The 14,991-nt window shown below is 51.1% G+C and overlaps 1 protein-coding gene across 1 annotated transcript; it reads left to right on the forward strand.

Moving 5' to 3' along the window:
* The first annotated feature begins 487 nt into the window (after positions 1-487).
* On the forward strand, positions 488-14,891 carry LOC134190375 (protocadherin Fat 4-like). The gene is made up of 5 exons (XM_062658827.1): positions 488-11,290; positions 11,684-11,760; positions 11,890-12,167; positions 12,222-12,469; positions 12,526-14,891. The coding sequence occupies exons 1-5, from the start codon at positions 488-490 to the stop codon at positions 14,884-14,886; spliced, it is 13,767 nt and encodes a 4,588-aa protein (XP_062514811.1). The 3' UTR covers positions 14,887-14,891.
* The last annotated feature ends 100 nt before the right edge of the window (positions 14,892-14,991 follow it).

Consider the following 14,991-nt stretch of genomic DNA (forward strand, 5'->3'; position numbering starts at 1 on the left):
GAAAAAGCTTGGCAGCAGTGCATTAAGTCTGTAGAGATCACACGAGAATTAGCATTTTGAGCTACTCTACGCCTAAATCCAAGTTCAGCTCGATCATTTGTCATAATAAGATTGAATTTCCCACGGCGATGAATTAATTAAGACCCTCCCACAATGCATAGTCATTAGTCTACTTGCTTTTTCTAGTCCCGTCAATACCTACCATTACAAACATCGCTTTCCTAAGCCTGTTACCCGCCATTGAACTGCTCCGAACGTCTCTCGTTTTTTTTCAATGTTTCCCTCTTTCCTTGTTGAACTTTGGAGTTTCCTTGTTCGCGTGAGACGGCCACACCGATTGGACTAGTCGAACGAGATCACGAGATACAGAAATCTGAACTTGTGACGACATATCTACCGTACGAGGCTGAGCACAATGCCCGCCAGAAAGGGTGCATACTCTCGTTGGAAACAGACCTGAAGAGAACGAATTCGAAGGAAACCGGGAATGAAAATCGTGCAACTCGTCTGCCTGGTCCTACTAGGCCTGCAAGGCGTCGACTCTGACGGAGTTCAACTCAAGTTTTATGTTGAAGAAGAACAGCCTGCGGGAACGTTTGTTGGCTCTGTGCATAGCAATAGTGGTGTTACGTATAGACTACTTGCATCCGATGGTGTGTTTTCTCTTGATGCTAACGGTACCCTAACGACATCAGTTGTTCTGGACCGAGAGCGGTTGTCGACAGTCATCTTTACACTAACCGTGACGGCCACTAGGGGTCAAAACTTCCTTTTTGCGGATTTCGTTACCGTCATCGTGACGGACGTGAACGACAATCCTCCGACATTCGTTACTCCCAACTTTACCGTCTTCATCTACGAGGACGCATCCGTTGGAACACTCTACCCCATACAAAAGGCGTTCGATCCGGACAGCGGACGCAACGGTAATCTGACGTACTCTCTAATTTCTTCAATGAACGACAGCACGTTTGCTCTGGTAACTGGGGTCAGAGGTGGGACACAACGTAGCTCTGTGGTTCAACTCAAGCTGATAAAAATGGTGGATAGAGAAGTAAGGGACACATACAATATGACGGTGACGGCGTTCGATGACGGTGTTCCGAGGTTGAATAGCAGCATCCGAGTGACGGTCGTCGTCGTGGATGTCAATGACAATCCTCCGCTCTTCCTTCAAAAATCCTACAATGCATCAGTGAAGGAAAGTCTTCCTTCGGGTTCGAACATATTGACTGTGATTGCATCAGACGCGGACATAGGCCTGAATGGTGACATTGAGTACAGCATTAAGGGAGAGACAAATGTGCTGGCTTTATTCACCATAGACTCGTCCAACGGACTCCTCTCTACACTGTCTACCCTCGATTATGAGTCCACCACAGTTTACCGATTTGCCATCAAAGCAAATAACGTGGGCGACTCGAGACAAGAGAGAACGGTTCCTGTCGTTATATACATCGAAGATGTCAATGACAATGCACCTGTGGTCAGCATTCGTTATGTAAGCAACAGCAAAACAGCCGTCGTTCTTGAGAATCAGCAGGCCCAAGAACTTGTGGCCTTCGTCGACGTCTATGATCGTGATCCCACTCATATCTTCAGCAGACACGCGCGCCCATTCTTCACCAGCGGAAATGATCTCATGCATTTTGAAGTGAGCTTTTGGGAAAAGCAGTTAGCCGTCTTGACGCGCCAGCCATTGGATAGAGAAAATATCAGTCACTATATGCTCACCATTAGCGCTGTTGACCTGGGAAAACCCAGTTTATCTAGCTCTGCTACTTTTCAGGTAGACGTCGGAGACAAGAATGATAACACGCCCATCTTCAGCAGAAAAGAATATGGTGCAAACATCTCGGAATCGTCCGCAATCGACAGCAGCGTTGCTACCGTTCTTGCCGTCGACGACGACGTCGGTTCTAACGGTCACGTGACGTATACTCTGCTGTCTCTCGATCACACGACTGCAAAAGGCTGGTTTAGTGTGAGCAACGTCAGTGGAGTGATCCAGGTGGCCACAAGTCTCGACAGAGAACAAGTCGAGCAAGTGGCTCTCACCATCATGGCGTCCGACAACGGACAACCCCGCCGGACGGCAACGGCAAGAGTACACGTCGTCGTCACCGATGCCAACGACAACGCTCCGACGTTTGCTCAATCCAACTACACCGTCGAGATTCCAGAGTCACTGACATCGGCGTCCCCCGTTATCCAAGTATCTGCGTCGGACAAAGACATGAGCACAAACGGACACGTGACATACACTCTGCTCGGAAACGTGAACGAGTTCAGAGTCGACCCACAGACGGGATTAGTAACAACACAACAACTCCTCGATAGAGAGACAACTGCGAAATACTTGTTGACAATTCTTGGTAAAGATGGCGGACATCCCGGTCAGACCGGCAGCGCTTCGCTGACCATCACTTTATTGGACGAGAACGACAATCGTCCCGTTTTTACTCAAGCCGTCTACGTTGCGAACGTGCGAGAAAACAACGCGCTGGGAATCGTAGCCAACGTGACGGCGCACGACGACGACGACGGAGACTACGGCACGGTGTCATACCGTCTGTTGAACAACTCGACTAACGTTTCACTATTCAGCATCGATTCGCACAACGGACACATCTACACGCAAACGTCGTTCGACCGCGAAGAACAGAGCTACTACCGACTCTTTGCCTTAGCGACCGACGGCGGCAATGTGACGTCACGAATGGCGGCCATGGTCGAAATCTTTATCATCAACGAGTACGATACCCCACCACAGTTCTCTCGGGTATCATACAGTTTCTACGTAGTCGACACGGATCCGATAGGAACGGTTGTCGGCACTGTGTCGGCGAGTAGTAGAGATAGCGGACAACAAGCGCGGCTGGTTTACTCTATTCGGAGCGACCAGAGCGGTCTCTTCAACGTTACTGACACGGGAGACATCAAACTGTACGGAAATTTGGATCGTCAAATGAAGAGCGAGTACAACATTGTCGTCGAAGCGAGAGACGTCGGAGTCAGGGAGTTGGTGGCAGCGGCGCCGGTGCACATAACGGTGACCGACGAGAATCAGAGCGGGCCGACGTTTCGCGCCGCGTCTCCCGCAACGGTGACGGTGACAGAAAACGCGACGCTCGGCACGGTCGTCTACATCGCGTCGGCGACGGATCCAGATTCGGGAACGAGCGGCCGCATCGGCTACCGTCTCGTTTCAGAAACATTTTCGATTAATGCTTCTTCCGGGGAAGTGACGGTCGACGGTCGACTAGATCGAGAGTGTACCGACGCTTTCTCGCTCGTCATTCTGGCCATCGATAACGGCTACCCGCCGAGAACGGCCCGACTAAACTTGACTGTAACCGTTGCGGACGTGAATGATAACAAGCCGACGTTTGCGTGGCCCTCGTATGCGGTAACGGTCTCCGAATCTGTCATTCCGCCACATCCGTTTCTCCAGCTTTTTGCCACAGACAAAGATGTCGGTACCAACGGCGTCGTTTCCCTCTACCTTCCCGCGAGTGACGTTAACACGCAGTTCGAGCTTCTTGCGGACGGTAACCTGATCGTGAAACAATCGCTTGACAGAGAGAGACGAGCCATTTACAATCTGAGCGTCCTGGCGCGCGACAACGGCTCGCCTGTTCTGACTTCTACCACCAATGTTGTTGTCTACGTTGGGGATATCAACGACAACAGCCCTACGTTTTCTAACGCCACCTTCGATTTTGAGTTGAGAGAGAACGCTGCTGTGGGAACCGTCGTCGGAGTGTTGGCAGCAACAGATGCCGATACCGGTAGAAATGCTCTATTGTCTTACAGTCTACAAAGTCAAACCGGAAAGAACACTCTCACCGTCAATAATAAAACTGGTGATCTTATGGTAGAGTATCCTATCGATTACGAATCGATCGTTGCAACTCTTGGAACAAACCTTCTCGACTTCGTCGTCGTCGTTCAAGATGACGGTTCGCCCAAAAGATCGGCCACGGTGTCGGCAACCGTGACGATACTAGACGTCAACGACAATGCGCCTCGTTTTGTACAAAGCGTGTCAACGGCCCGTGTAAAGGAGAACCTCCCGGACGGCATTCTCGTCGCCAAATTCCGGGCGATCGATGCGGACTCGGGAATCAACAGTGAGCTTTCCTACGGCCTGACCGCGGAGCGACGGCACGTCAGCGACTTTGTAATAAATGAAACAACAGGAGAGCTCTACACTAATGCCAGTCTCGATCGTGAAGTGCAAGATCGATACAATGTGACCGTGCTTGCATTCGATCATGGTCCAGTTCAGCTGACGTCGACGGTCGAGTTGTTGATTCACGTGACCGACACTAACGACTGGTCTCCAGTGCTCGATAGACTCACTCTAGTGCGGCCACTACTAGAAAATACTTCCGTCGATACGGTCGTCGCAAGAGTCCAGTTCGTCGACAAAGATTCTGGCCTCAACGGACTTCTTCAGTATGAAATAACGGATGGGAATGACGACCAGGTGTTTGTGATGGAAGACGCGACGGGAACGATACGAACAGGAAAACGGTTAGACTTTGAGTCCCGTCCGGTGTATTACCTGGAAGTGACCGTCTACGACTCGGGCGATCCCCGGCGTTCTGGCTCGTCGACCGTCATCATCGAAGTATTGGACATTAATGATAATCCCCCAATATTTGTTTCCTCTTCCGGCGTGTACCACGTGCCCGAGTCGGCGTCGATTGGAACCACGGTGACCTGCGTGACCGCCAGAGATGCGGACAGTTCTTCCAATGGCGTCGTTGTGTACGCCGTGGCCGCACAACTCCTGGCCGGCCCCTTCGAAATCAACTCGTCCTCCGGTTGCATTGCAACAACGGCGTACCTGGATAGAGAGACACGTGAGAGATATGTGTTAGACATCAGAGCGACGGATCGAGCTAATCCAGCATCGCAACGTCGTTCGTCGATCACATCTCTTCAAATCTCCATATCCGACGTCAACGACAACTATCCCCTCGTGACGTCACCCCTCACTCTGTCCGTGTTCGAGAATACGACCGTCGGCACGGTCGTCGCAAGAGTCGCAGCCGTCGACGACGACGTCGGAGACAACTCGTCGCTCGTCTTCACTTCCGCCGGCGACGAATCGTTCGTCATCGACCAGAACAACGGCGACCTAACTCTGGCGCGACAATTAGACTTCGACTTCGCTCGCACTCACGTCGTATCCGTCATCGTGTCTGACAGAGGGGCCCCCGCCAGGTCATCTCTAACCAATATCACACTCGACGTACTCGACTCTAACAACCACGCCCCCGTTTTGGCAGACACCGTCTCCACGTTCCGGGTTTCAGAGTTGTCTCCGATTGGTGCACTCATCACCACTTTCACATCAAGCGACGACGACACCGTGGCAACTGAAGTGGCTTATAATTTGGAGAACGACTACGAAGTCTTCTTCCTCGATCCTCGTATCGGGGCTCTCTTTCTCACCTCGCCTCTCGACTACAACCGACAGCCGTTGTTTCAATTACGCGTTGTTGTGTCGGACGGCGGACATCCCGTCCTGTCGTCGACGTCTGCCGTCAGCGTGTCGGTAGTCGATGAAAACACGCGGACTCCGTCGTTCAATGAGACTCTCTACTACTCGTCCGTCTCAGAAAACGCTCCCGTAGGGTCTGTGGTCACACGCTTGCAGGCCGAAGACGGAGATCCAGCCGGACCCAATTCGAATCTTACATATTCTATAGTCAACGGTGATCGATCCGCATTTGATATCGAGAGTAGTAGCGGGAAATTGAGCGTGAGACGGAATCTAGATCGAGAAGAAAACGCCCGCTTTGTGTTGGTGATCCGCGTGGAAGACGACGGGCGACCGAAACGATTCAATACGACGCAACTCAGCGTCGTCGTCGACGACGTCAACGACAATGCGCCGATAGTGAGACCTTCCGTCGTCAACGTCTCCGTATACGAAGACGTTAAGCGGCTTTCTCCGCTAACCGAAGTAACGGCAGTTGACTTGGATTCTGGAGCAAACGGTCGTGTGGTGTATAGTCTGGATGCCAGCGGAAACACCATGTTCTCTATCAATTCGTCCTCGGGACGCGTAACTTTGGAGTCGACGTTAGACTACGAGCTGCAGCAAAGTTATCTCATAAAAGTCGTGGCTTCGGATGGTGGTTCTCCGAGCCTCTCGTCTACTGCAATCATTTCCGTGAACGTGTTGGATGTCAACGACCATTCGCCGTCGTTTTCGTCGCCGATCTACTCGCTTAAAGTCCGAGAGAACTCGCCCATCGGAGCGTCGATATTTCAAGTATCGGCCGGTGACGAGGACTCTGGTCTGTTGGGTGTCGTTTGGTATGTGTTGGTCGACGACTCGCATACGGGTCATTTCGTCATGGACTCGTCCGGTCGTCTCTCCGTTGCCGGAAACGTCGACCGAGAGTCGAAGTCTCGATACCAGATGACCGTCTTGGCGATCGACAGCGATCCGTCACGACCTCGCAACGGTTCCACTCAACTTCTCGTTGATATCACCGACGCCAACGATCACAGACCGGATTTCTCTTCCACTCCGTATCGCATCAATTCGCCAACGTCGGTCCGATCTGGAACAAAGATCGTTACCGTCAAAGCCGAAGACGACGACACGGGATCGAATGCTGCCATATCGTATCGCATAATTCGAGGAGAGAAAACCTTTGCTGTAAACGCCCAGACTGGCGAATTAAGTACGACTACGATTATACGCGGTGGTCTTCAAGTCATCATTGTCGAGGCCACAGATAGAGGGTCTCCTTCTCTCACTGGTACTGCCGTCGTTCTGCTCAACGTGGGTAACTCTGTGTCCGTCGTGCCTCAATTTGTGAATCGAGTATCGACCTCGTACAGCGTTGATCAACACGCAAACGTCGGGACACACATTGCGAGTGTGTCCGCCAAGCCGGCGTATGCCGGTCACGAGTTGGAGTACAGCATCGTGTCCGGTAACAATGCCTCGAAATTCGGAGTCGACATGCGCAGTGGCAGTCTGAGTGTGTCGCAATCTTTACTTCACGACGACGGTGCCCTGTTCAAATTGACAATAATGGTTCGAGATATCAACAGTTCTATACCATCACTGGCATTCGTCACCGTCGACATTGTAGTGCGGAGTGTCGATAACCATGCACCCAAGTTTACTCAAACGCTCTTTCAAGGTGTGCTCTCTGAGTGGTCACGTAGAGCCACCGCTGCTCTCATTCTCTCGGCGTCTGATAGTGATACGGGTAAGGGAGGAGTCTTTTCCTACGCTGTGGATCCGTCGTCCAGTGTGAAGGGAATCTTTGCCGTGGGTGCAACGAGTGGGCACGTGTACACACTAGTCGGACTCGACAGAGAGACACGACGCGACTATAACTTTTCCGTGCTGGCAATCGATGAGGGGTCGCCCCGTCAAACAAGCAGCGCCATGGTTAGAGTGATCGTGTCAGACGAAAACGACTCGCCACCCGTCTTCGTTCCCGCCACAATACAAGCAGTGAGAATTCCGGAAGATTCTCATCCGGGTACCTCCGTCGCTCGACTGTCGGCAACAGACGACGACGACGCGCAAAACGCGCTCGTCACGTTTCGTCTCACGAAACCGTCTGCTAGTTTCGCTATCGACCCAACGTCTGGTGTCGTCTTTTTGCGTGGCGCCCTCGATCGTGAACGGCAAGATGCGCACACACTGTCAGTAGGGGCCACCGACGGATTGCACCTGACGGGGGCCACCTTGCTCGTCACTGTGCTCGATATCAACGACAATGCGCCAGTATTCTCTACAGATAACCTAATAGCGGAATCACCAGAGCAGAGTGGTGTCGGAGTTTCGATTTTACATGTCTCCGCCCAAGATCACGACTTGGGGCCCTCGGGAAACGTGTCATACGCGTTAGGGAATCCTCAGGCGCTCCTGGACGTAGAAGGCAAGAGTGGACAATTAGCCACCACTAGCAATTTGGTGTACATCGTGGGCGCGACGAAAAAGGATTACAATTCAATCGAGCTAACGATTGTTGCTGCGGACGAAGGTCGGCCACAACTTAGCAGCCAGACCAACATTGTCCTGCAGGTGACCGACATCAACGACCACGGACCTGCGTTTCTGTCACCAAAATACAATGCGAGCGTCCGTGAAGACGCCCTGCCACGCACGGTCGTGACGCAAGTTAACGCTCGAGACACCGGCGACTCTCCACCACTGGCTCAAGTTGGATACTCCATCACGGCAGGAAACGAACTGGGCGTCTTCTGGATCCACCCACATGCCGGTATCTTGACCACGAAGACAACAATCGACTACGAAACTCGAAGGGAATATCGATTGGAAATCATGGCGTACGATACAGGCAACCGATCTCTTCACAGCCACACGGAATTATCCATATCAGTCGAGGACGTCAACGATAACAGCCCCCAATTTAGCGCCCACTGTTACAACACAACTGCAACGACTTTATCATATCCGGGCTCTTTCCTGTTAACCGTATCTGCTACGGATGCCGACAGTGGACGCTTCGGTTCCGTTCGCTATCGCATTGCCAAAGGAGATCCCCTCGGATTGCTCGCCGTCGATCACGACAGCGGAGAAATAAGACTGAAGAACGACGTGACTTTCGTAAAATGGAAAGAACAGTACAACGTTACAATTGCAGCAGTAGACGGTGGTAACCCACCCCGATCTGGTACAGCTCTCCTAGTGCTGACAATAATAAACGTAACGGCAGTGAGGTGCGGCACTCGTCCGAGCCAGGCGACAGTCGCAGACGGCTCTCCGTCGGGAACTAAAATATCAAAAGTAATTGCAGACGATGAAGTGACCTTTACTCTTGTAGGGGTGACCGTCCCGGGCGTTTTCACTCTCAATCAGACGTCGGGAGTTTTGTCGCTAGCGACGACTGCGGATTACGAACGAGCAACCCACTATGACCTTCACATCCTGCTGACGTCCCGTCACCGCGTCCCACCTCGCCACGCCGCGTGCATCGTGTCAGTCGACGTGATCGGAGTCAACGAGTTTCGGCCACAGTTTGACAGCGATGTTCACGACGTCGAAGTCTCCGAAACGACCCACCCTGGAGACAGCGTCGCCACCGTTTCCGCAACCGATAAAGACGGGGGGTCAGACGGAATGCTCACATACCGTGTGACGAGCGGAAACGGCAGCTCGGTGTTCGGAATAAATAACGAGTCCGCAACCATCTACCTGCAACAGCCGCTAGACGGTAAAGCTGGCCAAGTCTACGTTATCCACCTGCAAGCCGTTGATAGAGGGTTTCCGAGTCTAAACGCTTCCACGCTCATCTACGTTCACGTACAACAAGGCAATAAGCCACCTGTTTTCCAGAATGCAACAATACGTGTTGTCATCGATGAAGATGTCCTACCCGGCACTGTTGTTGCCCGCATAACGGCTGAGGATTCTAACGATCCCTCTTCTCCAGCGGGAAGACTGCGCTATCGTTTAGCCGACGGCAACGTCAAGGCGTTCGCCATAGATCCTCAAACGGGAGTGGTAACTACCCATATAGAATTGGATCGGGAGAAGAAAGAGTGGTATAACGTGACCATACGTGCAACAGATTCGGGAGTTCCTCCGCTGTCTGCAGACTCGTTTCTTATCGTACGTCTTCGAGATGTCAACGACAATAGCCCGTCATTCCACTTCACACCGAGCGTAGTCCGCGTGAGAGAGAACACACCGATCGGTACGGTCATCTTGAGGCTAAACGTGAGCGACCAGGACGTCGCCTCAGGTGGCGGACCGTTCACCTTCTCATTGCTAAACCACTCCGCACTGTTCAGCGTCGACTCTTCCACGGGAATCGTAGAGACCATCGGTCTCCTCGACCGAGAAGAACGCCGTTCCTACTTCTTAACGTTCGAAGCAAGAGACAGCGGAAAACCACAGCTAACATCCAGCATCGTTGTGGAAGTTGTGATCGACGAGAACGACAGTCCATCGCACATAGAACCGTTCCGAATATGGTTGAGGTTACATTCTTTGTCGTTCGTTAAGCTGAGACTCGCACAACTCACTGTGAGTAACATCACTTGTGAACTCGTCAATGCATCCGGCCCGTTCTTCGTCGTGGATGCGCCCGGTTGTGTGCTGAGTGCTCTTCCAACTATCAGAGACTCGGTCTATTCTGTGACTGTCTCTTCAAACGACAGCCGTCATTCTACAGTAGCTCACGGTGTCATCGATTACGTTCACTTCAATCGCAGTGCTGTTTCAAGCGCCGTTTCCCTATCGATCACTAACACAACAGCCGCAGATTTCTTCTATTACTTCCGAGATCTGGACGGTGTTTTCCCGCATTTCGCAAATGGCGTCAGAATTGTGAGCATACGAGTATCCAATACCTCAAAGCAGTTAGGAGTGCTCGTTGGTGTCGTGGGTTCCGACGCTACGTCCGTTCCCTCCGATTACCTTAGGAATGCATTGAGTTCCAATCTCTCGGCTCTCTCGCTCGCCGGTCGCGTCTCATTGGAGATATCAGATGTGTGCCGATCCGGGCCGTGCATGAACGGTGGTACTTGTTCGCAGCAGGTGTCTCTTGCGACGACAGTCGAATCCGTTTCGAACGGCACGAATACGTTTCTCTATCAGCCATACGACGACACATACGTGTGCACATGCACTCGTAGTTTCACCGGCCGTCACTGTGAGCTCTCTGGCTTAGAGTGCGAGTCCGATCCGTGCTTAAACTCTGGGATATGTGTCGACGAGGCCGGTGGTGGATACTCCTGTCAATGCTCGGAACACTTTACTGGAAGACACTGTGAGACGGCCATCGACATGTGTGTCAGGTCTGATTGTGCAGGCAATTCCACATGTGTCAGCACGGCCACCGCTTTCTATTGTGAATGTCCGCCGGGAAGAACGGGTGACCGATGTGACCTTGATGTGCCGTCGTGTTCGTCTGACACTTGTCGACACGGAGGCACCTGTGTGGAACGGACAGGAGACTATGGTTGTCATTGTCTTCCCGGCTACTCGGGAGTACACTGCCAGGTCGTTCCCTACACGTTCGGCTTCGGTTCCCGAGCCCGTTTCGAAGTCGTTTCGAACAAAGGACGCGAGACCGTTACGCTGGAATTCGAGTTCGCCACTTCTGTGACGGGAACGGTTCTGCTAACGGTCGAAGATTCAACTGGCGAGTTTCTGGTAATAACAGCCGGCAAAACGGTACAAGCACACACCAACGACGGCGCAAAAATTTCGATAACAACGGATGTTACAAACGGTCACTGGCACCAACTGCAACTGCATCTCAATCATACGGTATCGATAACAACCTTTTCCATCTCTCAGCATATGTATCATTACCCGAGGCGCGGAAGCACTAGGATACGGTAACGCCGCGTACACCATCGACCGACTCGACGACTCGCCACGCCTACTGCGCATGCGCTCATCGTCACAAGAGCGAATTCCACCAATTATCTAGGTGTTGCAATGACGCACGGATGATTAGAGACACGCGTATACTCATGTGTTGCTATGTCAACAACACTACAGCTGTAGACTAGCTGTTTAGCTAATTATGTCTTGCTTGGCATGTGGTGACGTCCACGTGGACCTTGCAGCTCATGACGTATTTGCATCCTTGTACACCTACTACGTCACTATAGTGCTTCTTCATCGATTGCAGTTACTAATGTGATTTTCTTGTAGACCGTCAGTGTGCGCATAGACGACTGCACTAGCAAACATCCGGATTGTTTCAAACAAGTCACCCATACGACTTCAAGGTAAGCCGCGGCATCGGTTAATTGCACCGTCAGTCCAGTCTACTCCTACAGTATTAAACCAAAATTTAAATTTTGTTCAATTATTCTATTGTTACCATCTCCCCATTTGAATTGACATCTTTATTTCAGAAACCTCTCTTCGGTGGGTCTAACGTTTGGCTCCCTCGTCGACCCACCTCAATTTCTCAGCCGCAATTACTTCATCGGATCCATCCGCGACGTGGTCGTCAACAATCAGCGCATCGAATGGTCGGACGCTCTTCTTGAGGGTGACGTACAGCCTGGTTTTCCAGAGGCGCCTCCTTGCTCTAGAGCAACGTGCGGAGCCTCCGATCTATGCGTAGATAACTGGAATTCCTATAAATGTGTCTGTGTGGAAGGCATTTCGAACCAAAATTGCAGTCAAGGTAACTCCTTTATGATAGTGTGAATTGTTTGATCTATAGAATTTTGTATTATAGTGAGACGGACGTATAGCTTATCTGAGTCGGCCTTCTTGGCTGTCGAGTTGACAGACGAATTCATTCACATTGCGGACGAGGCCCAACAGAAGATTGGAGTAGCGGACAAAGAGAGGACAAAACGATCAGCAAAAATAGATGAAAAGATATACAGTCCAATATTGTCTATGCAATTCAGGACTACACAACAATCTAACGCTGTTCTAGTTGTATCACACTCTACACCCATTAGATTCTCAATCTTGAAGGCAAGTCCTAAGTCAATAGATTCGTTCTCTGTTGCTAATGATGCGTGTGTTCGTAGATGGAAGAGAATAGACTTGCATACTACTACACGGATCGTAACTCTACGACTGCAGTCGTAGGAAATCCTTCGGGCGTTTTGTCTGACAACAACTGGCATGCTATCCAAATGCTCGAATCAGCGTCTTCCCTCATTACAGTCTTGGATGGCCACATTGTTGCCAACTTAACGTCGCAATCTTTTATCAACCAGCACACAAAGTATCTCTATTTTGGTGGTACGCCTACTTCTGCAGTTCGGGCAGTCGCAAGGGCGTCGAATCGTCCATACTCGGATGAACCTCTGCAAGGATGCATTCGTCGCTTGACAGTCCGAGGTATAGTCCTGTCTGACGAGTTCGGGTCTGTCGATGCAGTCAACGCGACGACGTGTGGCGATGGGAGCGCGTGCGTCGCCTATAATGCAAGCGAACGCCACGGTTATTGTCAATGTGCTGCTGGCTTTGTGTCAGTCGACAGTCAATGTGAGCCGGTAAAAGATGCGTGTGCTAGCGGTCCCTGTCGCAATGGAGGCTCTTGCAATAACGGAGATAAAGCAACATGCGTATGCGCAGATGGATACACGGGAAACAGATGCGAGATCTCTCTCTGTATGTGTCAAAATGGCGGAACTTGTAATGGCACTTCTTTGGTGACCTCTTGTGTCTGTCCTAATGGATTCACCGGAGCGCTATGCGAATTGGTCTCTATATGTGTGGCAACAGCGGACAACGAGGGTTACCAATGTCTTTGCAACACAACAGGCAACTGTCAAGAACCCGGTAGGGATGAAACGACACTTTCAACAGGCGTCACAGCCGCTGTCAGTATCCTCGCTGTCTTATTAGTTGTGATTACGTTCGCCATTCTCTACTGCGTGTGGTACAAACGCACACGAACCAAAGTGTATAAAATTTCCCACGAGAGTCAGTGCTGTAGCAGTGACACATATAGCAAAACGTCTCACAGCAGTACGATGGAGATCTACTCGGAAGAAGCGATTGATGTCGAACTCCGTTCGAAGGACATCACAGAATCTGTCATTGAAGAAACTGAAACTACAGCAACTGCAATTGCCGAAACTGTGATGGATGATGATCCAGTGCAGGAAGACTATCAGCCTGTCTATCTCCACAGCAACCACAGTCTGAATCAACGGTCCACGGGATCCAAAGACGCGAGCAGTAGCTCTCAAGAGGGTCACTCTGAACTCGACGCAGAGAAGAAAACGACAAACGAGGCTAAACGAGTGATTGTGGACGTCCATATTCCACGACCTGCTGCACCGGTGCCTATTGGATGTGACTCTCCCGATATCGACCATGCGGCGCAGATTCCACCGGGAATGGATCTGGACGGATTCTCCGAGGCCGGCGCCAGTTCGTTTGTAGACGACGGGATGGTTCTACCGCCCATCGACATCGACAGTATCTCTGACGTTGTGAAACTGCAATTACTACCGGAGTACATCACCATGGGTGTCGTTCAGAGGCCTCCTTCCACGTTTTATCGCTCTTCTGCAAAAGGTTATCTCCGACAAGCCATTCTGTCCGGCAGTAGACCAAGAACTTCAACAGATGCGTCCGACTCCCTCCAAGAAGAGTCATTCCCGCCCGGAACGGCAGAGTTAACGTTACTATTAGCAAAGACCGATAAGCTCCAATCAGACCCGCAGATTGGGTCACACAGGCTGGAACGATTTTCAAATATCAGACGCTTGTCTCCAGAATCAGCAGACAAACACAAGATGGAGACAAATCCACCACATCAAGCTCCCACACAACAAGAAGTAGAAACTTTGCCTGACGCCACACCAAAAGAACTTGATGGCGTTCCCTACCAACCCTTAATGCCCCATGCGTTCCCTCACCACAGACGTGAGGATAATCCGACGGTCCCTGAAAGGGCCATCTCTACAGAAACAGGTTTTAGCAATCTCGAACTAGAACTACTAACTCCTCTTTCTCCCACCGGCAGCTTGGATGATATACAACGAAATAGGAGTGGGCGAACGGAAGGAGACGGCATCAGTTCTTCGGATTCTGAAGAAAGTATCCATGTGGCTAAAAGGACGAGAGCAAGTCTGCCAGCTGCACGACGCCACTTTCTAATGGCGCCGACAACATCGAGCATGAACCCTCTAAGCAAAGCATCAGGATCAGCACCAGTTGTGTATGACCCATGCTCGGTTCCAACGCTGACAAAGGCGAGATCATCGTTGGATACTGTTGTAACACTCAACAGTGAAAGCCTGACTGATAGCAGCACACACTTTGCCCTTCAGCAGCCAGACGGTGCTGAGATGTCAAACAACTACCAAACGGCGTTTCTCAATCCATCAAACCTTAGATACATCAACTCTGCACAAGAAGAATTTGTATAGCTCAAGACAGAGACAAGAGAACACAACTACTGTTATACAGTAATAATGAGCGATACACTATTAGTAGAGTGTTTGATCAATCCTACCCCCACTACTTGTAAATTG

This window comes from Corticium candelabrum, chromosome 14 (genome assembly GCF_963422355.1).
Source record: "Corticium candelabrum chromosome 14, ooCorCand1.1, whole genome shotgun sequence".
In the NCBI taxonomy this organism is placed as follows: domain Eukaryota; kingdom Metazoa; phylum Porifera; class Homoscleromorpha; order Homosclerophorida; family Plakinidae; genus Corticium; species Corticium candelabrum.

Bases quoted from the DNA above. Each gene is read 5' to 3' on its own strand.
- LOC134190375 (XM_062658827.1), top strand. From the start codon at position 488: ATGAAAATCGTGCAACTCGTCTGCCTGGTCCTACTAGGCCTGCAAGGC. The intron at 11,761-11,889 runs GTAAGCCGCGGC...TCTTTATTTCAG, and splicing joins GTCACCCATACGACTTCAAG to AAACCTCTCTTCGGTGGGTC. The intron at 12,470-12,525 runs GCAAGTCCTAAG...GTGTGTTCGTAG, and splicing joins TTAGATTCTCAATCTTGAAG to ATGGAAGAGAATAGACTTGC.